The sequence below is a fragment of the Lemur catta genome, chromosome 15, assembly GCF_020740605.2.
Source record: "Lemur catta isolate mLemCat1 chromosome 15, mLemCat1.pri, whole genome shotgun sequence".
Lineage (NCBI taxonomy): Eukaryota > Metazoa > Chordata > Mammalia > Primates > Lemuridae > Lemur > Lemur catta.
Genome location: NC_059142.1, coordinates 56643327 through 56667105, shown reverse-complemented (window position 1 = coordinate 56667105; position 23779 = coordinate 56643327). Strand labels below are relative to the sequence as shown.

The 23779-nt window shown below is 60.7% G+C and overlaps 4 protein-coding genes and 1 long non-coding RNA gene across 10 annotated transcripts; 2 read left to right on the top strand and 3 right to left on the bottom strand.

The window, feature by feature from the left end:
• The first annotated feature begins 408 nt into the window (after nt 1-408).
• On the top strand, nt 409-8019 carry PCYT2 (phosphate cytidylyltransferase 2, ethanolamine). 3 transcript variants are annotated; one of them, XM_045569720.1, is made up of 14 exons: nt 409-480; nt 2621-2709; nt 3234-3395; nt 3600-3666; nt 4348-4432; nt 4607-4651; nt 4931-4984; nt 5377-5515; nt 5736-5818; nt 6119-6196; nt 6480-6545; nt 6720-6785; nt 7032-7120; nt 7344-8019. In XM_045569720.1, the coding sequence occupies exons 2-14, from the start codon at nt 2628-2630 to the stop codon at nt 7453-7455; spliced, it is 1128 nt and encodes a 375-aa protein (XP_045425676.1). In that variant the 5' UTR covers nt 409-480; nt 2621-2627; the 3' UTR covers nt 7456-8019. The 3 variants fall into 3 exon arrangements, with proteins under 3 accessions (XP_045425676.1, XP_045425674.1, XP_045425675.1); XM_045569718.1 differs by lacking the exon at nt 409-480 and adding an exon at nt 827-1044; XM_045569719.1 differs by lacking the exons at nt 409-480; nt 4931-4984 and adding an exon at nt 827-1044.
• A 1146-nt stretch (nt 8020-9165) lies between these two features.
• On the bottom strand, nt 9166-9847 carry NPB (neuropeptide B). Its single transcript, XM_045569722.1, has 2 exons — nt 9519-9847; nt 9166-9437 (listed from the first exon to the last, which is right to left on the bottom strand). The coding sequence occupies exons 1-2, from the start codon at nt 9759-9761 to the stop codon at nt 9309-9311; spliced, it is 372 nt and encodes a 123-aa protein (XP_045425678.1). The 5' UTR covers nt 9762-9847; the 3' UTR covers nt 9166-9308.
• A 598-nt stretch (nt 9848-10445) lies between these two features.
• LOC123650709 lies at nt 10446-11875 on the bottom strand. Its single transcript, XR_006739467.1, has 3 exons — nt 11794-11875; nt 10697-11582; nt 10446-10581 (listed from the first exon to the last, which is right to left on the bottom strand). It is a non-coding gene; the product is annotated as an uncharacterized LOC123650709 (long non-coding RNA).
• Nucleotides 11876-12227: 352 nt separating this feature from the next.
• Nucleotides 12228-16692, bottom strand: ANAPC11 (anaphase promoting complex subunit 11). Of its 4 annotated transcripts, none has more exons than XM_045569727.1 (3): nt 16556-16692; nt 15373-15499; nt 12228-12563 (listed from the first exon to the last, which is right to left on the bottom strand). In XM_045569727.1, exons 2-3 carry the CDS (start codon nt 15479-15481, stop codon nt 12418-12420), a joined length of 255 nt encoding a protein of 84 aa, XP_045425683.1. In that variant the 5' UTR covers nt 15482-15499; nt 16556-16692; the 3' UTR covers nt 12228-12417. The 4 variants fall into 4 exon arrangements, with proteins under 4 accessions (XP_045425683.1, XP_045425682.1, XP_045425680.1 ...); XM_045569726.1 differs by having other exon boundaries at nt 16546-16657; XM_045569724.1 differs by having other exon boundaries at nt 15373-15518; nt 16556-16657.
• On the top strand, nt 16565-20613 carry ALYREF (Aly/REF export factor). Its single transcript, XM_045569721.1, has 6 exons — nt 16565-17074; nt 17583-17714; nt 19120-19267; nt 19865-19928; nt 20020-20194; nt 20301-20613. Exons 1-6 carry the CDS (start codon nt 16838-16840, stop codon nt 20313-20315), a joined length of 771 nt encoding a protein of 256 aa, XP_045425677.1. The 5' UTR covers nt 16565-16837; the 3' UTR covers nt 20316-20613.
• The last annotated feature ends 3166 nt before the right edge of the window (nt 20614-23779 follow it).

Genomic DNA, 23779 nt, shown 5'->3' with positions numbered 1-23779 from the left:
GCTGGCGGCGGAGGATGAAAGGGCACTGAGCCCATCCTCCCGAGGTGCTGCGGCAGGGAGGCGGGGCCCGTGGGCGGAGCAGGGTGAAAGGGGCTGAGCCCACCCTGCGGTGCTGCCCCGCCTCCCTGCGGGCAGGTGTGGGGCCAGGTGTGAGCAGGAGGGGGCCGGGGGCGAGGCCTGTGGGCGGCGCAGGGTGAAAGGGCACTAAGCCCACCCCCCGCGGTGCTGCTCCGCCTCCCTGCGGGCAGGTGTGGGTCCAGGTGTGAGCAGGTGGGGCCGGGGGCGGGGCCTTGGGCGGTGCTGGGTGAAAGGGCACTAAGCCCACCCCTCAGTGCTGCTCCGCCTCTCTGCGGGCAGGTGTGGCGCCAGGTGTGAGCAGGAGGGGACCGGGGGCGAGGTCTGTGGGCGACGCAGGGTGAAAGTGGCTGAGCCCACCCCGCGGTGCTGCCCCTGCCTCCCTGCGTACAGCTGTGGGTCCAGGTGTGAGCAGGAGGGGCCCGGGGCCGGGGCCTTGGGCGGTGCAGGGTGAAAGGGCACTAAGCTCACCTCCGCGGTGCTGCTCCGCCTCCCTGCGGGCAGGTGTGGGTCTAGGTGTGAGCAGAAGGGGGCCGGGGGCGGGGCCTTGGGCGGTGCAGGGTGAAAGGGCACTAAGCCCACCCCTCAGTGCTGCTCCGCCTCCTTCCACTGGGTCTGAGCAGGGGGCGGGGCCTGCGGGCGGGGCCCGGGCCGAGGTGCACTCCATTGGCCGCCAGGGGGCGGGGCTCCGGCAGGGCGGAGCACGCCATTGGCCGCCAGGGGGCGGGGCTCCAGCAGGGCGGCGCACGCCATTGGCCGCGCGCGGCGGGTGAGGCCCGCGTGACGGCCGCGGCGCGCGCGCGCGCGCGCGGGGCGGGGCGGCGGCCGGGCGCTCGAAGTCGCCGGGGGCTGCCTGCGGGTCTGCGCCGCCGCTGTGGCCATGATCCGGAACGGGCACGGGGCGGCGGGCGGCGCGGAGCGACCAGGCCCGGGGGACAGGCGCCCCGTGCGGGTGTGGTGCGACGGCTGGTGAGCGCGGGCGGGCGGGGAGCCGGGGCCGGTGTCCTTCTGGAGCTGCGCCGGCGGTTGCGGGGACCGGCCCGCGCCTGGGTGGCGTTGCGCGGCCGGCCCGGCGGGGCTGGCGCCCGGGGCAGAGGCCCAGCGCGGCCTGTCGGTTAGCCCTGGCGGGGGGCTCGGGAGCGGGGTTGTCATGGCCGCCGCTCTTCCCGCCGGCTCCCGGCCCGCCGCAGCCGGGCTGGGTCAGGTCGGAACGCTGGCGGTGTGTCCGGCCAGGCAGGCAGGGCGGCGTTTTAAGGCAAGTTTGGGGCTGTCAACAAGTAGAAGGAAAACTGATCTTTGCTGGAAACTGGCTGCCTGTGGTGCTTTCACGTGCTTTGCTCCGTGGGAGTGGGGAGAGACAGCCGCTGCCTGGGTGGCGCAGGGCTTGCGAGGAGACCAGGCAGGCCCTGTGCTTCTCTGTGCCTCAGTCACCTCAGGGAGAAGGAGCGGCTTCGTGTCAGTGGACTCTGACCTTGGCCCTGACTGCGCTCCCGTTCCCCGTGGGCTGTAGGTTACGGTGACTGTACCCAGTGCCACCCCTGTTCTGTGCTCTGCTCCTCTTGGCCCAGCCTCTGACCCCTGTTCTCCCGCCCGCCCCCCTCCCCCGCAGCCTGTCCACTGGGCACCCCGATGTCTGCCAGGGCCCCAGGCGCATGGTGGGGGTGGTGAGTGGCCACTCTGGGAGGAGGCGGGGGCACTGAGCAGAACAGCTCTGTCCATGCGTGGGGCTGCCCCAGGTCACCTGGTCCCCCTACTCCCTGGAGAAGCAGGGTCGGCTTCATTTACTCACAGAAGCAGAAGTGAGGGCCAGGTCCACAGGGAGGCTTGGGGTTGTTCTGGGCACAGGGAGGCAGCCCCAGGGCCTGGTGGTACAGGGGGCGGTATATAGCCTTGGGCTTGGACGTTCACCAGACAGGATTTGAGGATAAAAGCTTAGGACCAGGTGACGATGAAGTGGTTATTACCAGAGAGCTAAGCCTCGTTGAGTTTCGGAGGCCACGAGGGAGTGGGGAACGGGATTTTCAAAGCCACTTATTCCCAGGCCCTTGTTCTTCGGTTGGATTTTTTGTTTCCTGTTGGCCCTAGTGACTGTCCACTTGTCTCAGGGTAGTGCAGACTCCAACCCTGCCACCAGAATTAACTTAAAAGTTTGAAGTGACTCTGCCCACAGCAGTTTGTGTTTGCAGAGGGGAGACGTGAGGGCAGAGCGCAATCCGCAGTGTGGGACAAGCCTGTTCCCTGCACCCGCTGGCCCTCTGGACCCAGCAGGCCTTGTCCCTGAGCCCACCACCCTTGCTAGATCTGACACTGGCAACGTCCCACGCTTGGATCCAGGAGCTGGCAATGTGGAGAGCTGAGCACTATTGCCCTTCTGAAAGCCCAGCTGGATTACAGGGAGCTGTTCCCAGCGGCAACTTCTCTGGGGGTTTCCTAAGGAGTCCTCAGTTGAAGCAAAGCTGTGCCACCACCCCCCTACCCCCACGCAGGGCCACCTGGTCTCCACCCTCCTCAGCATACAGACCGGCCGTTCTGTCTGTTCCTACAGCTATGACATGGTGCATTACGGCCACTCCAACCAGCTGCGCCAGGCACGGGCCATGGGCGACTACCTCATTGTGGGCGTGCACACTGATGGTAAGGTGTGGGGCCTCGCCCACCTGCTGCCCCCATAGCCCACCTGGGGCCACACCTGTCGAGCAAAAGCCTGAGGACCCTGGGAGTGGGCAGGTCAGGCTCCACCCACCCCCACCCGAGGATGGTCCCAGGAAGCCTTTCTCATCTTGCACCTGCTGTCCTGAACTAAAGAGGAGGGGGCTGGTAGAGTCCATGGTTGTGCCCCCCACTTCCCACCAGCCCTGACCTGGCTCCCAAGGCCTCAGGAATGGAGTGCCACTCATCAGAAGGAGGCCCTGACTTTGCTGAGACCCCCACTGGATGAGGGAGGTGTCCAGCTGTGCAGCAGCATGTCTCCGGAACCTGTGCTGGCCACGCGGGCAGAGCAGTGGTCCCGCCCTGGCGGGCGAGGGCCTGATGAGAGACATGCTGCCCACCAAGAGCTCTCACATGTGGGCACAGTTGGTGCTGGGAAGGGGCTCCTACAGAAGGGGCCAGGTGAGCCTGTGTCACTGTCTTGTTCTCTTCCTTCTCTTTGGCCCTAGAGGAGATCTCCAAGCACAAGGGGCCCCCAGTGTTCACCCAGGAAGAGAGGTACAAGATGGTGCAGGCCATCAAGTGGGTGGACGAGGTGGTGCCTGCGGCTCCCTACGTCACCACGCTGGAGACGCTGGACAAGTACAACTGTGACTTCTGTGTTCATGGCAGTGAGTGGGCAGGAGCTGGGGGCTGGGGGGCCTGGGGAAGCCAGGTGGGCTCGGGATCAGATGCGACCTCGGAACCCTTTGGTCCCTCCCCAGAGACAGGCATATGTACACTAGGGGTCGCTGGGAACCTTGAGGGTCCTGGGCCCCTGAGGTTTTCATGGCTTTGGGCTAAGAATCCTTGTTCTCGTGCATATCACTGCTTAGATGACATCACCCTAACTGTAGATGGCCGGGACACCTACGAGGAAGTGAAGCAGGCTGGGAGGTACAGGTGAGTCCCCGCATGGCCCTGCCATTTGTGCACAGGGCTTGGGGTTCCCTCCCAGCTTTCTTTGCTGGTTCCCAGTGGCCCATGAGGGCAGCATCCAGGCCCAAGACCGGTGTTTCTCATGCCCAGGACTGGGAGCTGGAGGAACGGAGGTGCCGTCATAGTGTGGGGTCCCCACTTGTGGCCCCAGGGTTCCAGAGCAGTGCTGTGCTGCTGTAGCCGCAGGCCTCGAGCAACTCTTGATCGCTAGCAATGTGACTGGTGCCACAGGGAGCTGGCTTTTCATCTTAATTAACTTTAACTTTAAGAACCACATGGCCAGTGGCTCCTGCAGGGGATGGTGCGGCCTGGAGCGCCCTTGGCAGACACAGCACAGCCAAGCAGGGCCTGGGCATGAGGGCAACCAGGGGCAGGTGGCAGAAGGGGGACCACAGCCACTACCCCAACCTAGCCTGCCCACCCCACACCGCACACTTGGGGTGTCTTCTGTGCTCCTGTCAATCCTTCAGTCGTGGAAGCACAGCGGCCCCCCACATCCTGGGCCAGGTTTTCTGCTGTGGCCAAGAGCAGAGCAGCCGTGGGTTTTGCCCCGAGCAAGGCTGCCCGTGTCCCTGGGTCATGTTAGTTGAAGGCCGAGCGAGCCTCACAAGTGTGTCCCAGTCCAAGCCCGCTTCTGTCCCCCAGGGAATGCAAGCGCACACAGGGAGTGTCTACCACAGACCTTGTGGGCCGCATGCTGCTGGTGACCAAGGCCCATCACAGTAGCCAGGTGAGGTGGGGGCCGAATCCCTGAGGTCCTGGGTGGAGGGTGCTGTGGGGAGGGAGGGAGCCCCTCTCTGCCCCCTCAGGGCCATCGTGCCCACCCTCCCTTCCTGTGCCTGCTCCTGGCTTGACCACGTCTGAAGGGCAAGGCCCCTCAGCCCCGCTCTGCCCTTCTGTGCAGGAGATGTCCTCTGAGTACCGGGAGTACGCAGACAGTTTTGGCAAGGTGAGCGTGGCCCATGCTGCCCACCCCCAGGCATACAGCTGGTGCTCGGCTGCCGTGGGGCCCTCTTCCCCAGCCACCCAGGCCAGCCCAGAGCCTCACCCTCTGCCCTCCCTTCCTGGCAATGACCAGGTACTGACTGCCAGGCGCGGCCAGCCGGTGGACGCCGGGAGGGAGGGCAGGCAAGAGCTGGCCTTGGCTGGCCAGTCACAGCGGCCACTGCTTGGAGTGCCTGGACAGCAGGCTTCTAACCAAGCGGCCTGGCCCTTTCTCCCTTTGTAGCCCCCCCACCCGACACCTGCCGGGAACACACTTTCCTCAGAAGGCTCCTCCCAGGTGACCAGTCAGCGGCCTCAGGGTGCTGGGTGCCCCGAGGGCTGTGTCTGCCGGCCACAGGGCTCCGCGCCTCCTCCTGGTTGTCCTTCGCCGGGCTGAGGTCATGTTGCCGTGGTGCCTGTGGTGGCCACAGGCCAGTGCCACAGTCCTGCCTGCTGCCTGGCCTGGCAGTAATGTGTCCCCTGCCTCTTCCTGGGATGGCGAGGGCCACTGGGTTGCTGGCAGGCTCTGCTGGGGATTTGCAGCCCTGGCCTGCAGTGCACCTGCAGCAGCTCCCAGGGCAGGTGGATGGGTGGGCACAGGCAGCCCAGGCTCAAGAGTGGCCCTGGGGCAGGGGCCGGGTGAGGCCTGGTGGGCCTCTGCCACTGACCAAGTCCTCTCTTGGCTTACAGTGCCCTGGGGGGCGGAACCCCTGGACGGGGGTGTCCCAGTTTCTGCAGACGTCACAGAAGATCATCCAGTTTGCTTCTGGGAAGGAGCCACAGCCAGGAGAGACAGTCATCTACGTGGCTGGTGCCTTCGACTTGTTCCGTATCCTTTGGCCTCTGCTGCTTCACACCCACACCACGTGGGGCAGGACCGGGGCACATCAGGGCTCCCCAACCGGACTGGGATACAGGGGAGCAGCCATCAGCAGGGAGCAGGGTGATGAGGCTGGTGGGCATGAGCTGTTCTAGAAGCCACAGCCCCCAGGTCCTGCAGGCCGTGCCCCCCACCCCATCCCCAACATTGCTTCTTAACCTGGGTGCAGACATCGGGCATGTGGACTTCCTGGAGAAGGTGCACAGGCTGGCAGACAGGCCCTACATCATTGCCGGCTTACACTTTGATCAGGTCACTGTCCCGTGCCACTCGCTGCCCTGGTGCCCTGGGCGGCTGGTGGGCTTAGAGGCCCTCAAGGGGCTCCTGGGGTGGTGGTGGCGCAGGTGGTCTCTGGAGGAACGAGGCCCCAGGTGCCTGGTGAAAACCAAGGAGACCCTGGGGCGTGAGCTTGGGCTGTGAGGTCCAGGGTTGTCCTGCCCCGGGTGTCCCCAGGAGGGTGGTCACCTTTCCTGACTTCCCACAAGGGCCAGCTAAGAGGGAGCATACCTGTTTACCAAGGTCCCTGAGCTGAGCCCCCTCGCTCTGCCCTAGGAGGTGAATCACTACAAGGGGAAGAACTACCCCATCATGAACCTGCACGAGCGGACCCTGAGCGTGTTGGCCTGCCGGGTGAGCACGCCCTCAGCCAGCCCTGCGGCGGGGCTGTGGGGGTGTCCCCCAGCGACTCTTTCCAGGGTCTCCCTGAGCCAGGGCACAGCGCTGCCCAGCGGCCTGTTTGGTCAGGTGGGAGGAAGGGTGGTTGGGCCTCACTGAGGAGCCTCCAGCTGCGCTGTCCTGCCTGCGTCCCTGCTCACATGATCCTGAAGGCCTCGGGGCCATCTCCCACCATCCTCTGGCCCTGGCTTGCCAGGAGCGGAGACCAAGCGAGACGTTGTGCTCACTGTCCCCACAGTATGTGTCGGAAGTGGTGATCGGGGCCCCATATGCAGTCACAGCAGAGCTCCTGAGCCACTTCAAGGTGAGGCTGTGTGTCGGCTGGGGTGTCACGCTGCCGTCCCCCAGGTGGGGCCCAGGAGGTGCCTGGGCTGAAGAGGGGCAGGGCCAGCCCTCCCAGACCTGGGGCCTGCACTGGGTCATGGACAGTGGCGGCAGGTGCCCTGGGGAGGGCACCTGACCCCCACTCCTCCTTCAGGTGGACCTGGTATGTCACGGGAAGACAGAGATCGTGCCTGACCGGGATGGCTCTGACCCATACCAGGTGGGTCGTGCTGGCCCTTGCTGGGCGCAAGCGCTGCTGTCTGGCACTTTCCAGGCATGTAATGCCTCCCCATGCCTCCCCGGGAAGCGGTGCAGTGACCACTGCGCTCTGCCTGCCTCATGGGGGGAGGCGGCAGGAGTTACTGCACCCATGGGCCCCGGGTGCTGGTCTCCCTCTGCGGCAGGGAAGCTGGGCTGGTCTCTGCTAGGTCAGGGCGGACCTCATCTCCCTTCTCTGGGCTTTCAGGAGCCCAAGAGAAGGGGTATCTTCTGTCAGATTGACAGTGGCAGTGACCTTACCACGGACCTCATTGTCCAGAGGATTATCAAGAACAGGTGAGGCCGGGCACGGTGGCGCACATCTGTAGTCCCAGCACTTTGGGAGGCTGAGGCGGGAGGATCCCTTCAGCCCAGGAGTTGGAGGCTGCAGTGAGCTATGATGATGCCACTGCACCCCAGCCCAGGAAATAGCAAGACTGTCTCAAAAAAAAAAAAAAAAAGGTGAGATGGGAGGTGCGTGTATGACGCCTTGCTCAGCTCACCCCAGCCTGGCCCCCAGGTTAGAGTACGAGGCACGAAACCAGAAGAAAGAAGCCAAGGAGCTGGCCTTCCTGGAGGCCATGAGGCGGCAGGAGGCGCAGCCCTCAGCAGAGAACGACGGCAACTTCTGACCTGGGGGATGGTCATGGAGAGCCGCCAGCCGGCCCACCCTCCCTGCTCTGCTTCTGCGTTATTAGGGTTTGGCCCTCACGGTTCTTCAGGAAGCTGCAGTGCCTCCTCTCTGACTGTGCTGGCTAGGGGGACACTTGGGTTGGCAGGGACTCGGCCTCCCACCTGCCTGCAAGGTGCCCGTTCTGCTGCAGGCGCTCAGGTCTCACCACCGAGCTGCTCAGAGAGGGCATCTGGAAGAGGGGAGCAGCCCAGCAAGCAGGGTGGGCAGCGGCGGCCTGCACTTCTGTCCTCTGTCCTACCGCCTGCCCACCCAGCTTTGGTGGGAGGTCCAGTGGAGAGGGCTTCAGGGAGCAGTGACCCAAGGGTGCCCCCTTCTCAGGGTGCAGCCCATGCCACCTCCCAAGTGGGTGCCCTCTGCCCTGTGGCTTGTCCCAGCGCTGGAAGCCCCACTCCCTGGCCAGCTCTGCTGCTCCCCACACGGGCTGCTCAGTTTTGCGCCTCACTGGCTGATGTAATGTCTTTGGTACAACCTAATAAAGCCTGATGGGCAGTGCTGTGTCGGGCACCCGGCCCTGCTGGGAAGGACCAGTGACCCACCCACCCTGCATCCCTGCCCCTACCACACACCCGGCAGGGAGGAAGGCGGTGGGCAGCCTGGTGGCCAGTGGGCCCCCAGACCCCAGCCCTGTGCTGCCTTGGGCTGCTGCCAACAGCAGGGAGCACTAGAAGAGGGAGGGCCGGAGCCCAGTTGGCAGATGAGGGGCTTGCCCTTGCAGCCCTCTGTGGAGCCACCAAATCTCCATCTCCTGCCGCCCAGTCAGGGCCCCCTCGGAGCCATGGGAGCCCGCAGAGCTCTCATGGGTGTCTGGGGAGGCAACAGACTGGTTGGTCTTGGTGTGTTCACGGTGAGGATTGCGACTGATTTTTTTTCAGTCCCACCCCCCTTCCCTCCAGGAAGGCTTCTGCCCTGAACCTGCTGAGCCATGGGGGTCAGCACCCCTGCAGCTCAGCCCCACAGGCCTGTCCTTTCCTCCCCTTTCTCTCAGTTCGGCTGTCTTGAGGTCTGCCTCGTGTCCGCGCAGGAGCCGCCTGCATCCCAGCCCTAGCCCTGGGGGGGCCCCATCTTCAGGACAGGGTGGTGGCGGCACTCCCATGCTCAGACCCCTGGGCTGGGGGCTCCCCTGTAGACTTAGATGGATGAGGGCGCAGGAGCTGCCTAGCCACTGGACAAGGAGGAGGGCAGAGGTGGGACTGGGGACTGTCCCTTCAGCTGCAGGTGGGGCCCAGTCAGTGCTCTAGAGACGTGTCCATGCAGGTGAGCCGAGAACCCACCCCTGGCCCTGGGCAGGGGCAGTCAGGTCCGGCCTCGAGTGCACCGCAGGGTCCGGGTTCCTTCCCTGCACCCTGGCGCTGAGCCCGGCCAGAGGCTCTGTTCATGCTCTGAAGGAGACTAATGTCAACTTCTGAGCTTTTGGCTTGGAGACCTGAGAGCCTGAGTGTGGGGTGAGAACCTACCTGCTAAGTTCACCTGAGTAGTGTAGGGGAGGGCAGGCTAGGGCTCCCGCAGGCGGAACCAGGATTGTGCCCAGCCTGGTTGGGGGGTCTGGTGGCCCAGGCCCCGCTGGTGTGGCCCTCTTGTCCCCTCCATGACCCCCCTGCCATCCCTCCAGCAAGCCTCACTCCTGGGCCGGCTTATTCATTTAGCCATTTACTGCGGGTGGGGTGGCGTAGGAGAGTAGCAGTTGGGGCGCCATCCCGTGCCCGAAAGGGTCTGGGGGACCCCCAGCGGGACAGTGGCGTCACGGGGGTGGGCAGTGGGGGGGCCAGGCGAGGTCCCGGCGTCAGGAGGGGCTCACGCCCCGCGGCAGTCGGCTGCGCGCAGGGACAGGAAGACGTCCGCCTTGCACTGGAGGGTCCCGCGGCCGTCGGGGAGTCGCTCGCAGCTCCGCAAGTTCGGGGTGACGTCCTTGACACACACGGCCTGGGGTGGGCGGGAGGAGGCTAAGGGGGCCGCCTGCGTCCCCACCCCGCGACCCCCGGCCGAGCCCCAAGCTGCACTCACGAGGCTCCGCAGGCTGGGGCGCAGCTCCGGGACGGTGGCGGCGGCCGCCGGGGCTGTCCCCCCGACGGAGAGCTCGGAGCGCCGCGCGTACGGGGACCTGCGCAAGCCGGACAGCAGCCCCGCGGCGCGGCCCACCGAGTAGTAGCTGGGCCCGGCCGCCTGCTTGTACCACGCGCGGCCGGGTGGCGCCAGCAGCAAACACAGCGCCAGGGCGGAGGCCGCCAGCGTCGCGGGCCGGGCCATGGGGACGCGGGCAAGGGGCGTCGGGGCTTGGAGCGGCCGCCGCCTGCGCCGCACCTTATATCTTGGGCGGGGCGGGGCGGGGCGGGGGGCGGAGATGCAGGAGGGACGGGCTGGGGTGCGCGCAGAGGACCTGTCGTGGCTCCCCATCCCAGGGAAGAAGCTGTGCCCGTCAGCGCCCGCAGGCGCAGGGGAGGCTGGAGCCGGCGAGGGGTCTGGCGGTGGTGAGAGCGGGGCGCCCCCCTCCCGCTTCCCGCCCCGCCGGCCGTTGCTTCAGGCCTTGCTCGGGCTTTGGGGGAGCAGGGTTAGCGGACACGAGCCCCCAGCCAGCCCGAGGGTGCACCTGCCCTAGGAGTCGCCCGCCCCAGGAGTGCCCAGCGATCCTGTGGCTGGAGAGCAAGCCCAGGGAGCGACTTCTCCCACCCTAAAGGGGAACAGACCGCAGGGCCCAGGGCTTCTTGATAAAATCCACAGGCGGGTATGGGGCCATCGTGTTTCGTGCCCACGGAGGGTGATCTGCCAACAGGGCTGCTACCAGCAGGGTGCTCTAGGAGGACTGTGAAGCCAGGCCCCCGCCTCACGCAAACCAGACCAAGAGACCGCAGTCTGGAGGCCCCTGGCCTGGGATGCGGAAGCACCCCCACCCCCCACCCCCCACCCCCCCACTCCGCCCAGCTCTGCCGTGGGGGAGGGTGGCCCGGGAGCTCCTTGGTGTGTGTGCACCTTGAGCCTTCTCTCCATTCCCTCAGCGAACAGCCCAAACACTCTGGTCACAAGGGAAGGAGACGCAGCCCAGCGGGAGGTCAGGCACCTGCAGCCAGGGCTGGAGAACAGGACATAGTCCTGCATCCAGGGAAATGGAGCTAGTGGAGGGCATGGGGGGTGGGGGTGCTCCCGGGAGACAAAGTGGGGAGAGGCCCAGGAGCTTCTGTGCCCACCTGGGGAGGGACAGCCTCAGGCAGAGGCTCCAGGGCTGGGAGATCCCGGGTCCACATGGGTGTCAGGCAGCCATGTGTCCAGCTCCAGTAGAACAGAGGACCCTGCTGGAACCCAGGAATCCCAGAATTTAAGGAACCCAAGTGGCTGGGAAGCCAGAGGGAGGCTGTGTGGCCACACCAGAGTTAAGAGGTGAGCTTGGCGCCTCAAAGCACACAGTCCTTGTGGGCACTTCCTGTCACATGGGGAGAGGTTCCAGAGCGAGGCGAAGTTTCAGCATATTCCCTTGGAGAGGTTCCTCAGGAGCGTGCAGGGCACTGGGGGGGGGGGGGGGGGCGGCAGGAACAGGCCAGGATGAACATGATGCCCAGACCTTGGGGTGGCTGACCCCAGTAAGTCCTTGAACCCCCCAGTCAGGGAAAGCCCAGGAAGATCCAAACCCACAGATCTCACCCCCTCTGCAGCCCCTGCCCAGGACCTGGCCTGGCCACACCCACCTCCTGTGAGGGCCCCCTGGGCTCTGAACCAGGGACACCATAGGTGGACAAGTGGCTTCCTAGTCTGCCCCGCACTGGCCAGATACAACAGTGCTTGCAGAGCTGGCAGAAGCTAGCCCTCCCCTGGGGTGACACTGGCCATCAAGCTTACTTGGTGGCCCCCTGATTTCATGCTTCCCCAACACCCTGGTCACAATGCATCTTCCTTTAGATTCTGTTGTCCCTGGTGGCTGTTTCTGGGCGAGGGGCAGGTGACCTGCGGGTTCGGTGAGGGCCTCCTGTCCTTTGGGCGCGCTGACAAAGCTCGAAGCTCACAGCCAACCCAAGTGCCACACAGGTGCCTGGGAGGCTCCGCCCCTCCCAAGTGATGCCTGGTCTATTTCCCAAGGTGCTGTGAGGACAGGGATAATGAGGGTAGAAGTGGCTGCAGTGGCATGGGGCACTGAGCCCTCGGGCTACTGGGGACACAGCCGCAGCAGTCTGCATCCAGAAGCTGCCAGAACTTCCCAGGGCTGGGGCTGCTGTGTCCACCGTGGCCACCACCCCTCAGGAGTTGTGGGGAACAGAGGTGCCCAAAGGGGCCTCCAGAAGGCTGTCCTTACCTCAGACACACATCCCGATGAAAGGACACAGATCGGTCCCTACATTGGGGGAGGTCCAGCCCCGACTAGGATTGGCCTTCAGTCCAAGTGAGGGCTAAGGGACAGAGAGAACAGATGCGCTGGCAGCCTTGGGCACCCCGTCTCCTCAGCACTACCAGAGCCTGCTCAGGGACAGCTGCCTTCCACCAGGAGGGACCAGGAGCAGCGGCTGCCAGCTGTGCCCAGCCAGGGTCCCACAGAGCTGGCCTGAAGGAGGGTCCCAGGGTCCCAGCTGGGCCTCCATCAGGGGAGAGGGCACAAACACGCCCCAGGGCCTTTGCCCAGACGGGCCAGGCCCCCGCTGTCTGGTCGTCCCAGAGTTGTGACTCAGGGTTTGAGGCCTGGCGATGTTTATTCATGAGTTTTCATATAAACACACACCCGGAGGCCTCAGGCAAGGTTCCAGTAGTTTAATGAGTTTTACTTATTGGATAAAAGTATCAACGTGATGGAAAAACAGATGCAGCTCCAGTCCTTTTTCCAACCTAGTCACAGGTCCCCCAGGGGCCCATCAGGAAGACCCGGTCTCAGGACGCCACATGGGGTGCGGGGCCAAGCCCAGGTGTGGCGCAGGGGCAGGGGCCCTCACTCCTTGAACTTCCACTCCTGGCGGCACATGGGGCAGTGCTGCTGGGCCTGCTGCGCGTGCAGCCACTTGAGGATGCAGTGCATGTGGAAGCAGTGTGAGCACTGGCCCCACACCAGCGGGCAGTCGTCACCAGGCACCTTACCTGCGGGCCGGGGGGGACAGGTGAGGGAGGGCTGGCCACTCAGGGCCAGGCTGGGCATACAGAGCATGTGACAAGCCAGGCAGGGATAGAGGCACGGGGACCCCAGAATAGCAGATGGGGTGCCAGAGCCTGTTTGTTTCAGGGGAGACAGAAACCGACCAGCCTGCCTGCACACAAACACGCAGCGCCAAGAGCTCTGAGAGTTGAGGCCTCACCCCAGGTGCCACAGCAGCTGTCCCCCTCTCCCAGGCAAGTGTCCCTGTGTCATCCCACCTGCAGACCCTTGATCTGTGGTGCTATGGTCCAGGCACCAAGGAGCCTCCGCCTCCCCTCACCCATCTGGGTGGTCAATCTGTCTCTTGATCAAGAGCAGGAGGGGTGGGGCCCTGGGACAGGATCCAGTGTACCACAAGGGCCGTGGGGACACTGTGGTGTTTATAGGCCAGTTCTAAAAGGCCCTGCCAGCAGCATGGCATTACCTTCCATCTTGTTCCTGTCTGTAACCTGTCCCATCTCCAAGGCCAGGGTGCAGGCTGCAGGCACTGGCCCCTGTGCCTAGAAATACTCTCCCTGTGCCTTGGAGAGAGCCTGGTGCAGAGAAGGACACTCCATAACACCCACGATTAAGAGAAACGAGCGTCCCTGATTTCCAAGAACCTGGAAAACTCCATGGAACAGCTGGTGCCAGCAGAGCACAGCAACTCCCCCTGGACCCAGCCCCCAGCCCCCACTTCATCGGGGTCCTCATGTCTGCTTCTGGCCCCTTCTAAGACCCCCCTCCCTGCCAGGGCCTTTCCAGCAGAACTCTGTGAAATCACATCTTTCCAATTAGAGTTGGAGCCTGAGAGCCCACCGATGAGAAGGACCTGGGCACTGTGTCCGCTCACAGGAGGGCTGGTTTGGATGAAACCTCCCTTCTAGTGACCCTCCCGACAAGCAGCCCGCCTGGCTACCTGGTGAGTGTGTGACTACACTGAGCATGACTCACGCAAGGACCTACTGGTGTCTTGATATTTTAATTAAAACACCTCTCAACAAGAGTGCTTTACTTCCAAAGCCCTGTGGGATGTGGAGATTTATTATTTACTGCCCTCAGGTTCCCAGTCTGTGCAGCACTTAGTCACCCTGGATTTTTCACAGGGGTTCAATTTTCCCAAGAGAAACCTGACACATTGGACTTGTCAAACACTTTGCACATTAAAATGGACTCGCTATAACTTAACAACCAGCAGATCCACAAATGAGACTAAACTCCCAACTCTCAAGACAGCCAATAGGCCCCACATCAACAACACCTGAGCACACAGTGCATGCGCGTGCAGATGCTGAACGCCTGTCGGTGGAGGACCCCAGCTGGACGCCTGGCTGGCCTGGCACAGGCTGTGCTGAGGCTGTGGTGGGCCCGACCCTGTGGCCAGGCAGGGGCCGGCAGCTCAGGCCCCACCAGTGCCACTGTCATACACGGGCTCCACTGCCTCCCAAGGTGAGGCCAGACCAGGCACAGGCACAGGGCCATTGCTAAAAATGTTTTTGAGGACTCTCTCAAAGTTAAAAACCTGTTGCTCTGGAAGTTGAGCATGCTTGCCCTCATGTTCCCACAGTCTTTGTTGTACCCTTAAAAGCAACTTAAAGAGATTAAACAAAGGCAGACTTCACCAGTTTAGTCGTTAATCTCTTTAGCTATTAAGTAAAACTTAATCAGGTAGAGTCAATCAATGACTTCCTAAGATCACATTGTACCTGTCTGATTAAATCAGGATGGATTAACTCCTGGGTGATGAGATTTCAGACGGACAGATGTAAAAATTAAGCCTAGAATAAAATGTATTTGTGCTACAATTCAAACGATTTGAATTTCACTGTAGAAGTAAAGCCCTGTTATCATCCTCGGCCTTTACCTGGCCACACAGGAACAAGCCTGGTTACTCCGGCCATGAAGAGCGTCTCAGTGCTCTTCATGCCCCACTGTCGTCTTGGCAACGGCTCCTGTTCTCCCTGGACAAAGCCCTGACACTTGTTCTGCTTTATGTTCATGGGGGAGGCGGCATCACTAAAGACCAAATTCGCTGCTGCAAAATCTGCTTTTACCCTAAACGTAATCAACCGTTTTCACTTCACAGAATACACTGGAGATAGAGGAACAATGCAGAAGACACTACAAAAAAAAAATCTGATAAAACCCGAAGAAGGGGCATTCTACAACATGACATTCCAAAGCTTTTAAGAGTCAAATGCCTTGGAAAAAAGTGAAATGGGATAAAAGGAGGGACTGTTCTAGATCAAAGAGCTAAGAGATGGGAAAATGATAAAACCACCCAACCATGAAAACCCTTTTGGTGCACAAGGACTGAGTGACTGTCACATTGTCAGATGTTACAACAGCCGTGGGGAAAAAAGACATAGGGCTGAAGTGTGTGGTGAAACGTCACGTTTATAATTTACTTGAAAATACTTACGCACAAGAACAAATATGCTAACACGTTATTCACTGTCCTTCAAAGTGCTGGGCAAGAAGGTGATCTTAAACCATTCTATTTTGTTTGTTTGAGAATTTCCAAATAGAAGTTTAAACAAATCTCTTTTTCTACCCTCTGTTTCACAGTTGAGTTTGATCACAATAAAAGGCACCAAACTTTTGACAGGATCTTTACGAAAAGATGGGCCCAACCTGCCTGGCTTTTTTTTTTTTTGGTCAACTTTTCCTCAGAAAAAGGAAAGCAAAACCCAGGGATTTCGTGCAGGTATTTATCAGGAGCTGCCAAAGCTGGGCCAGGAGGGAAGCTCAGAGAGCACAGCGGGAGACACTTACAGTCGGGACAGCAGCCGTTAAATGCCATCCTGCAGATGCCGCAGTTCTCATCGTTGGCCACCCAGAGCCAAGTGGCCACGCCGTTCCAGCACTTAATCTTCACCTTCATGGCAGCGGAGCCTGCGGGCTGAGGGGAAGAGGGTTACCTGCTAAATTTAGTCTGCAGAGCTACAACATCTAGGCATCAAAGTAGCCCAGAGGGTGGGCGTTGCACAACAGCTACAGGAGAACAGCTGCGCCCAGGCAGCAATGTGCTTCTCCCTTTAGCCACCGAGAGAAAAAGGCACCCCTGGCTGCTCACGGGCAGGGAGATCACATTTGGGAGTGCAGGACGCTCTCCCGACTTTGGTTTTGCCACTCACTGAGGATCGCTTCAAAAATCCCAAGTAATACCTTAAGTCCATGAAAAGGGGCACTGGTTTTCGTTAACAAATTGCAAAAAATATGCCACACGATATTTTAAAAATATTTTTTAAAGTTCTGGGCAAGGGCCGGGCGCGGTGGCTCACGCCTGTAATCCTAGCACTCTGGGAGGCCGAGGCGGGTGGATCGCTCGAGGTCAGGAGTTTGAGACCAGCCTGAGCAAGAGCGAGACCCTGTCTCTACTAAAAAAATAGAAAGAAATTATCTGACCAATTAAAATATATATAGAAAAAATTAGCTGGGCATGGTGGCGCATGCCTGTAGTCCCAGCTACTCAGGAGGCTGAGGCAGGAGGATCGCTTGAGCCCAGGAGTCTGAGGTTGCTGTGAGCTAGGCTGACGCCACGGCACTCACTCTAGCCCGGGCAACAAAGCAACACTCTGTCTCAAAAAAAAAAAAAAGAGTTCTGGGCAAGAAGGTACTAACTTCGGGGTTACAGGTGGAGGCCAAAATTCCAGCTCACTACGTTTTCGTCTCCCAGGAAAACAAAGCCAAAAACAAACGAGCGGCCCGTGCGCGCCCGGATGCGACCAGGCCCGGGTCGCGCCGACGGAGTCTGTCCCCACCAGCCCGGTCCCCACCTCGGTCGGCGGCCGCGGCGCTGGACGAAGGTGACGACCCCGGTCCGCTCGGGGAACCCGGCCATCCCCGGCGCCCCTCGCCGGAGGCCGGTCCACGATGGCAGCGCGGGGCGGAGGGGCGCCAGGCCCCGCCCCCAACGGCCGCCGTCCCGCCCCCGCGCCCTCACACCTTCGCCAACCTGATCGCGCGCCGCCCCGCCCGCCCTTCCGTTGGCAGCGCCGGCGTCCGCGCGGGAAGGTATAAAAACGACCGCGGCCGCAGCCGGCACGTTCAGTAGAGCCCGCCGAGCCCCGCGCACGAGCGCGCACGCGCCTCCCCGCCCCGCGCGCGCAGCCGCCTGCAGCGACCAATCGGCAGCGGCTCCGAGGCCGAGGCTCCGGAAGGGCCTGCGCGGCGCAGGAAGTGACGCGCCGGCGTGCTGACGCGCGGGCTAGAGCCGAGGCCCGATTCCGCGCCCGCCATGGCCGACAAAATGGACATGTCTCTGGACGACATCATTAAAATGAACCGGAGCCAGCGAGGCGGTCGCGGCGGGGGCCGGGGCCGCGGCCGGGCCGGCTCCCAGGGCGGCCGCGGCGGCGGGGCGCAGGCCGCCGCGCGAGTGAGTCGAGGCGGCGGGCCCATCCGGAACCGGCCGGCCATCGCTCGCGGCGCGGCCGGCGGCGGCGGCAGAAACCGACCGGCGCCCTACAGCAGGGTGAGTGGGGAGGCTGGCCGGCGCCGCCAGAGCGCGGAAGGGCGAGCCGGGGCCGAGGGCCGCCCGCGGAGGCCCGGCCCGGTGGGCTGAGGGGGCCACTGGAGCGGGCCGCCCCCAGGCCCGGCGGGGGCGAGCCGGCGCCGAGCGGGTGGTGGGCGGGGGCGAGGTCGTGCGGTCGGGGCCTGGCCTGGAAGGCGGAGACCCTTTCCGGCTCTTTGTCTGGTCTGGCCGCCGTGGCCTCATGGCGGCGGGAGCGGAGGGGATGCTGGGCGCGGCCACAGCAGCGGCGGGAAGTTAGTCGAAGGGAACTGAGAAGTTGCGCGGCCGCGGTGGGACCGTGGGGCTTCGGGCTGGGGGCTTGGATCGCCGGGCGAGGGTTGGCGGCCCCTTCTCCGCGACGTCCTCCAGGCTCCGGACGAGGGAGGGTCTGGGGTAGCTGTGAGCGCAAGGGAGAGCCCTGGACTGAGACTCACTGGTCTGTTTCTGTTTTTGCTGTTCTTTCTTTCAGCCAAAACAACTTCCTGACAAGTGGCAGCACGATCTTTTTGACAGTGGCTTCGGGGGCGGTGCCGGTGTGGAAACGGGTGGGAAACTGCTCGTATCAAATCTGGATTTTGGCGTGTCAGATGCCGATATTCAGGTAAGAGCAGGGAGCTTCTCAGCGAGTTATTCACCTTGCACAGAATGGATCATGTTTGGGGTGTGGCCCTGAATCCTTCCCTGCTGCACAAGGGTTAGCCACTGTTCCCCTCCGAGGGGCTGCAGGACAGATGCAGTGCGAGTGTAGCCAGAGGTCTGCTGGGGTTGTAAGTCTGACAGGGAGGCCAGTCCCCTGGAAGACAGGACCCTAGCGTAGCCTGGGGAGCTACTGCTCTTTGAAAGATGTTCTGTGAGTGAAAGTCTTTTGTCAGAGCTTCTGGTTACTCACAGGGACAGAGATGGGTCACGTGTGAGTGGTTCCTGTGTGTTACTGTTGGACCTAGGCCACTTGCTTTTTTGATTGTGTGCCTATTTTGGGAAACTAATGTGGGAAGAAGAATCTTCTCAGTGTAACTGACAGAGCTGACGTGCCTGTGTGCTCTTCCTGCACGGTTTGTCCCAAGCACTGCGTCTCAGACTTGGTGCCCTGCAATCTTAGCATCCCGTAGTACCCCACGTTTGTCAGTGGCAGGGTTCTCAGACCTATCTTTGGTTGAGCTTATCTTTTTTCTTTCTTTCTTTCTTTCTTTCTTTTTTTTTTTTTTTGTACCCCAGAGGCATTTAAACTTGTTTTCTGGTTAAGAAATGGCTTTTTGGGAATCAGTCTTGGAGATGGCTGGGTCAGGGTGCTGGGCCTTCCTGGGTTCAATTCCCCAGAGCCCAGCCACTTGGCTTTGCCTTGGGAGGACAGAGGAGGGCCAGTGAGCACTCACAGTGTCTCAACACTTTTTTTAAGGTGGTTTCTGGCATCCACTGGAAACCGCTTTTGGTGAACTCCACTTCCCGCTGTGTGCCTGCGGCCGGAGTAGCCCCACACTCTGGGTTCCCTCTCCAACTCCCAGCCTGCCTGAGGTCAGGGCAGTTTCCATGGCAGCGCTTGACTTCAGACTTTGCGGCAGGCTTGAGTAGGAGGAGAGGGAAAGGTGAGCCAGAATCCGCCTTGGGGGAGGGGTTGGGGTCAGGGCTCCCAAATCAGCAGGCCCTTCTAGCTGCTCTGGTCTGTCGGGCAGCTTCCCTTGGTCTTGATCTCGGCCACTGCTGTTTCTTGGAACAGCCCTTGGGTGTATTGTAAATTTTCCTTTGTTTAAGAGGATAGCAACTTAATTTTGTGCCCTTTGCGACTTCCTTTATCTACATCATGGTACAGATGGCAGGAGCCCTCAGACCCAGGTGCTCTTGGAAGTTGCTGTCCCTCCTGCCCCATCCCTTCCCTCCATTCCCGTCACCACTCCCTGCCTCCCAGGGAAGCACCCCAAAGCAGCTCACACTCCCAGGGACTGTCCCTGGGCTGCCAGAAGGAAAACAACTTTGTTGCTTTGCTCACAGCTGCTCTTTCTGACTCCCAGGAGCTCTTTGCCGAGTTTGGAACGCTGAAGAAGGCAGCTGTGCACTATGATCGCTCCGGCCGCAGTTTAGGAACAGCAGACGTGCACTTTGAACGGAAGGCAGACGCCTTGAAGGCGATGAAACAGTACAACGGTGTCCCTTTGGATGGTGAGTCTGGGGCTGGAGCCAGGCTGACTGGGGGCTGTGGCGTTTGGGCCAGCACCTGCCCGTGTAGGGATATGGCCCAGCCCCTGGCTGAGGACACTTTGCATTTGCCCCTTTGTCTCTCTCTTCCATTCTGCCACCTCTCATGCTGCCCCACACATCTGGACCAACCTCTTGTGAACCCCCATCCAGCAAGCTACATCCCTCCCCTCCTTCAGCTCCTTCCGGAAGACTCACTTCTGTGAAGCTTTCTCAGAACCGCCATAGTACACCTCTGAGTGCGGGGCTGTAGTCATAAAGACAAAGGTACCGGTTCTTCTTCCGTCAGGTCACCCACACCTGTCCACCCATGAGCACCCTGGACACCTGAGCAAACAGCCCACCTAGTCTGGACCGAGAAGGAGTGAGCAGTGTTGGTGGGGTTGTTGTCATTGCCATTTCGTTCTCCCACCAGTATCTCTAGGCCATTTCCCTTGTTAGGGGCATTTGAGACACACAAAGGCCCTTTCCAGAGTTTGCATGGAGACCAGGGTGTGGTGCCACCTGGAACAATTTCAGAGCCTCTGATTGGAATGTGTCTTCTTGTGTCCTTTGCCACAGGCCGCCCTATGAACATTCAGCTCGTTACATCACAGATTGATACACAGCGGAGACCCACACAGAGGTGATTTCCGGGCGGGGTGAATGGCATGTGGTGTGGCTGCATCGCGCTGGGCCTTCCTAGGAGTGTGAACAAGTCCCGTTTTCCTCGCTAGTGTAAACAGAGGCGGCATGACTAGAAACCGTGGTTCTGGAGGTTTTGGTGGTGGTGGCACCCGGAGAGGCACCCGTGGAGGCACCCGGGGAAGAGGCAGAGGCACCGGCAGAAATTCAAAGCAGCAACTTTCTGCAGAGGAGTTGGATGCCCAGCTGGACGCCTACAACGCCAGAGTAAGTCCTGGGCTGGGGGCGGGGTGCGGCCCGGCTAGGGACCAGCCAGAGGTGGAGCTGGGAGCAGGACCTCCCTTGAGCAAGAGCCTGTTTTCCTGTGTTTCAGATGGACACCAGTTAAACAGACCAGCAAATCCACACGTGGACCAGGACCCAGACGTCTCGCCGCGCTCCCTGGTGGGGGGTGGGGCGGGTGGCTGGGGCTGTGTGGCCAATGATGGATTTGTTTCTTTTGTGTTTTAAAAATAGGATTTAAAAACTCATGTAAAGGTTTTTTTTCCTTTTTTTTTTTTTTTTTTTTAATTCTGAAACAGACCTGTTTTGTACTGAGTTATTTTTGGGATAAATTTTACTGGTTGCTGTTGTGGAGAAGGTGGTGTTTTCCCCTTTTCCATAATAAAATAGAAGTGTGTGTAGAATCGGAACTGTTTGACTCATCTCGCTGTTGGAGTCCTCACCTGGGCCAGAAGTTTGGTGTCTGTCCAGGCAGGAGGGAAGTGGAGGGGACCTGGAGGGCAGGGTGTTGGGAGTAGTCCCATATGTGGCATTTGGCACTGCCTGGCACTAGCGTGGGGTTGGAGTCAGTCAGGGCTTCTGGAGGACCATGGCTACCTTCTTTCCTGTCCCTTCTCCCGCCTAAGTCCTAACGCCTTGCTCTCTGACTCAATAGGTGGGAGGACACCAGGGCAGTAGTGGCGCTTTGCCGGAGCTGCTTGTTCACTGAGCCTGCACCGCAAGGTGAGGGGCTGGGGGTGGGGCGGGCTACTCTGTGTGCTATCCAGCAGTTTCCCACGACCAGAAAATCTCTGGGCTATTCCTTTTCTATCTTGTACTCAGGTTCTCAGAGAAACTTGCATTTAGCTGTTCCGACTTTGTAGTGTAGTTTTTTGTTTTTATTTTTTGTTTTCTCAATGTTGTCTGAGAGCAAAGCTTAAGAGTACTCTCTTTTTCTTTTTGAGACAGGGTCTTGCTCTGGCGCTCGGGCTAGAGTGCAGTGACACCACCATAGCCCACTGCAGCCTCCCACTCCTGGGCTGAATCAGCCTTCTGCCTCAGCTTCCCAAGTAGCTGGGACCACAGGCGCCACCACCACGCCTGGTTAAACTTTTTTTTTTTCATCATTTTCTGTAAAGACAGAGTCTTGGTTATGTTGCCCAGGCTGGCCTTGAAATAGTGGCCTAAAGCGATCCTTCTTGGCCTCCCAAAGTGCTGGGATTACAGGTGTGAGCCACCATGCCTGGTTGGTGGTCTCTTAATTGTATATTGAGTAAAATGGCTAGTGGAAGCTGTGAGGATGTCTAAGGGTGGGGCTGTCCTGTACCACCTGATGCTAGGTGGGGATGGGGAGAAGGGAGCTCCGGGTCTCACCCCCGGTGTCCTAACAGCTGGAATGCCAGGCTGAGATGCCAGGAGAACTAGGGTCAGATGACAGGAGTGGACAGACTGAGTCAGGAGTTCACTCGATGCTGCTGAAGCCGTTCCCTGCCTGTCGGGCAGCTCCTGCTGGGCACGCCCCGGGCCACATTGCTTCCGTGTTTGGGAAGAGACTGACTGAGTAATGACAGGGAGCATGACTAAGGAGTGGCCTTTAACTGTCAGTGACAGAGGTATGGCCACAGACCAGTGGCTGCAGCCTGCTCCATGCCAGCCGAGGCCGCAGGCTGGAGACACGGATGAGCAGCCTGTCTAATGTCAGCTGTCCGAGGGGCCTAGTCTCTGGGGAAGATCATCGGATACCCAGGTTTAGTTGCTGTGGGGGTGAGAAAAGGCTGTGGCTGGGGGGGAGTCATCCACCCCGTTGGAACCAGGTTGTCCCTGAGGAGGTGCCTTTGGCTGGTCCCTAAGTGTTGGAGCAGGACCTGGGCAGGCACGTGCCAGCCGGGAGGCCGCTTGCTGGAGTGCATGAGTGGACTCGCTCCCCAGTGCTCGGAAAGCTAAAGAGAACTCTGGTGGACGGGGAGGTCAGGCCGAACGAGAGGTGGTGGTGCTGGGACCGACCGGCCTGACAGTGGGGGCTGGTGGCTTAACAGGAAGTGGAGGGAAGAATGGCCAGGATTTGGGGCCTGTTGGCCTTGGGGTGAGGGTCATGGGAGTGAAGCATCATGATGCCTTTGGATGGGGGGGCCGGAGGGGGGTGGGGTTAGAAATAAGATGTCACCACAGGAACGAAGGGCAGCGTTAGCCTGGAGGACGCGGTGCAGGTGCTGCCAAGTGGTCAGAGGAGGGCGGTGGGGCCTTTGGCCTTTGTAACTGGTGTGACGGGGGCAGCCGGGGCTGGGTGCCACCCGCGCTCCCCATGGGCAGTGACTAGGAGAGCTGGGCCAAGCCTCTTAGGCGTATTAAGCCTTCGCTGCTTTATTTGTGCAACACGGGAAACCTTATTTTACTTCAAGGGCCAGAGGACCATTTAACTTAGTGTCCAAACGGAGATGCTTTTGAGGGGGAGGAAGAAGGAGACTCTTCCAGTGATTGCACAGAGGACAAGTGGAGACCCAGGGCGCCCTGGCCAGCCAGACCCTCTGGCCCCTTGCGAAGGGCGGTGCCAGGTCTGGAGTAGGGAGCCAGTGCTGCCGTCCCCCAGACGGCAGGATGGGAGATGGGGTTGTCCTGCACGTTCTTCACGTGCTTTGCGCAGTGAGCTGTCGCGGACCGACTGGCCTGGCAGCCTGTGTGCGCCCTTCAGCCACACAGCTACGCCCCGTGCCTCTTGCAGCCCTCGGTCCCAGTGGGAAGGCAAAGCGACCGGCCCAGACGTGGGCTCACAGTTCAAGCTTAGCCAGGGTGATGCTTTGCGGGCTTTCAAAATGCATGGAGGGAAAGAAGCCCCTGTTCTTGTCCGTTTCTCCAGCCCAGCACGGATCGAGAGTAGGAGCTCGCCGGCACCTGGGAGCAGAGGCAGCACGTGCACAGGCACGGGAGCTTGTCCTGGCGCTGGCACACGGCCTGCCCAGCTCTGCCTTTGGCCTGAGGTCCTTGAGGGCGGCTCTCGGGTGCAGTCAGGTGGCTTGTGACTAGAGAAAGTGGTGAGCTCCTGCAAGGATTCTTGGCTTCCTGTTGGTGTAAGCAAAGGTGTGGATTGAATCGTATTAAACCTCGTGTTAGGTTGCTGCGTCTACACCTGGGTCTTCGTGTGAATGGGTAACTTTTTGTTCTTACTTTCAGCAAGCTGATAGTCTAGAATAGGAAACAGGTGAGAGATTCCAGTACATTGGAACAACAGCGGAAACGTGAACTTCAAGAGCCATTTCCCCTGTTACGGGCTATGCAGAGTCAACAAGCGTTTGCCAAGGCCCGTGATGTACAGATCTCATTCACCCTCCTGAGAATGCAGTGACACCATCTTTTTATTCTAGAGCTTAAAGAAAAGGAAGTTTATCTCCTTACCCCATAGCCCTGTGAGTGCCTGCTGCATGCCAGACACCATGTTCAGATGCCAGGGAGAACGGCAGTGAGCCAAACAGAAGCCCTGCGCTGCAGAGCCTGCCTTCTGGTGAAGGACAGGCAGGAGGAAGTGGAATATGGATGCCCGCTGGCGACGAGGCTGTGAAGAAACAAAGCTGGGAGTGGCGAGGGCCCCGCTGGCGT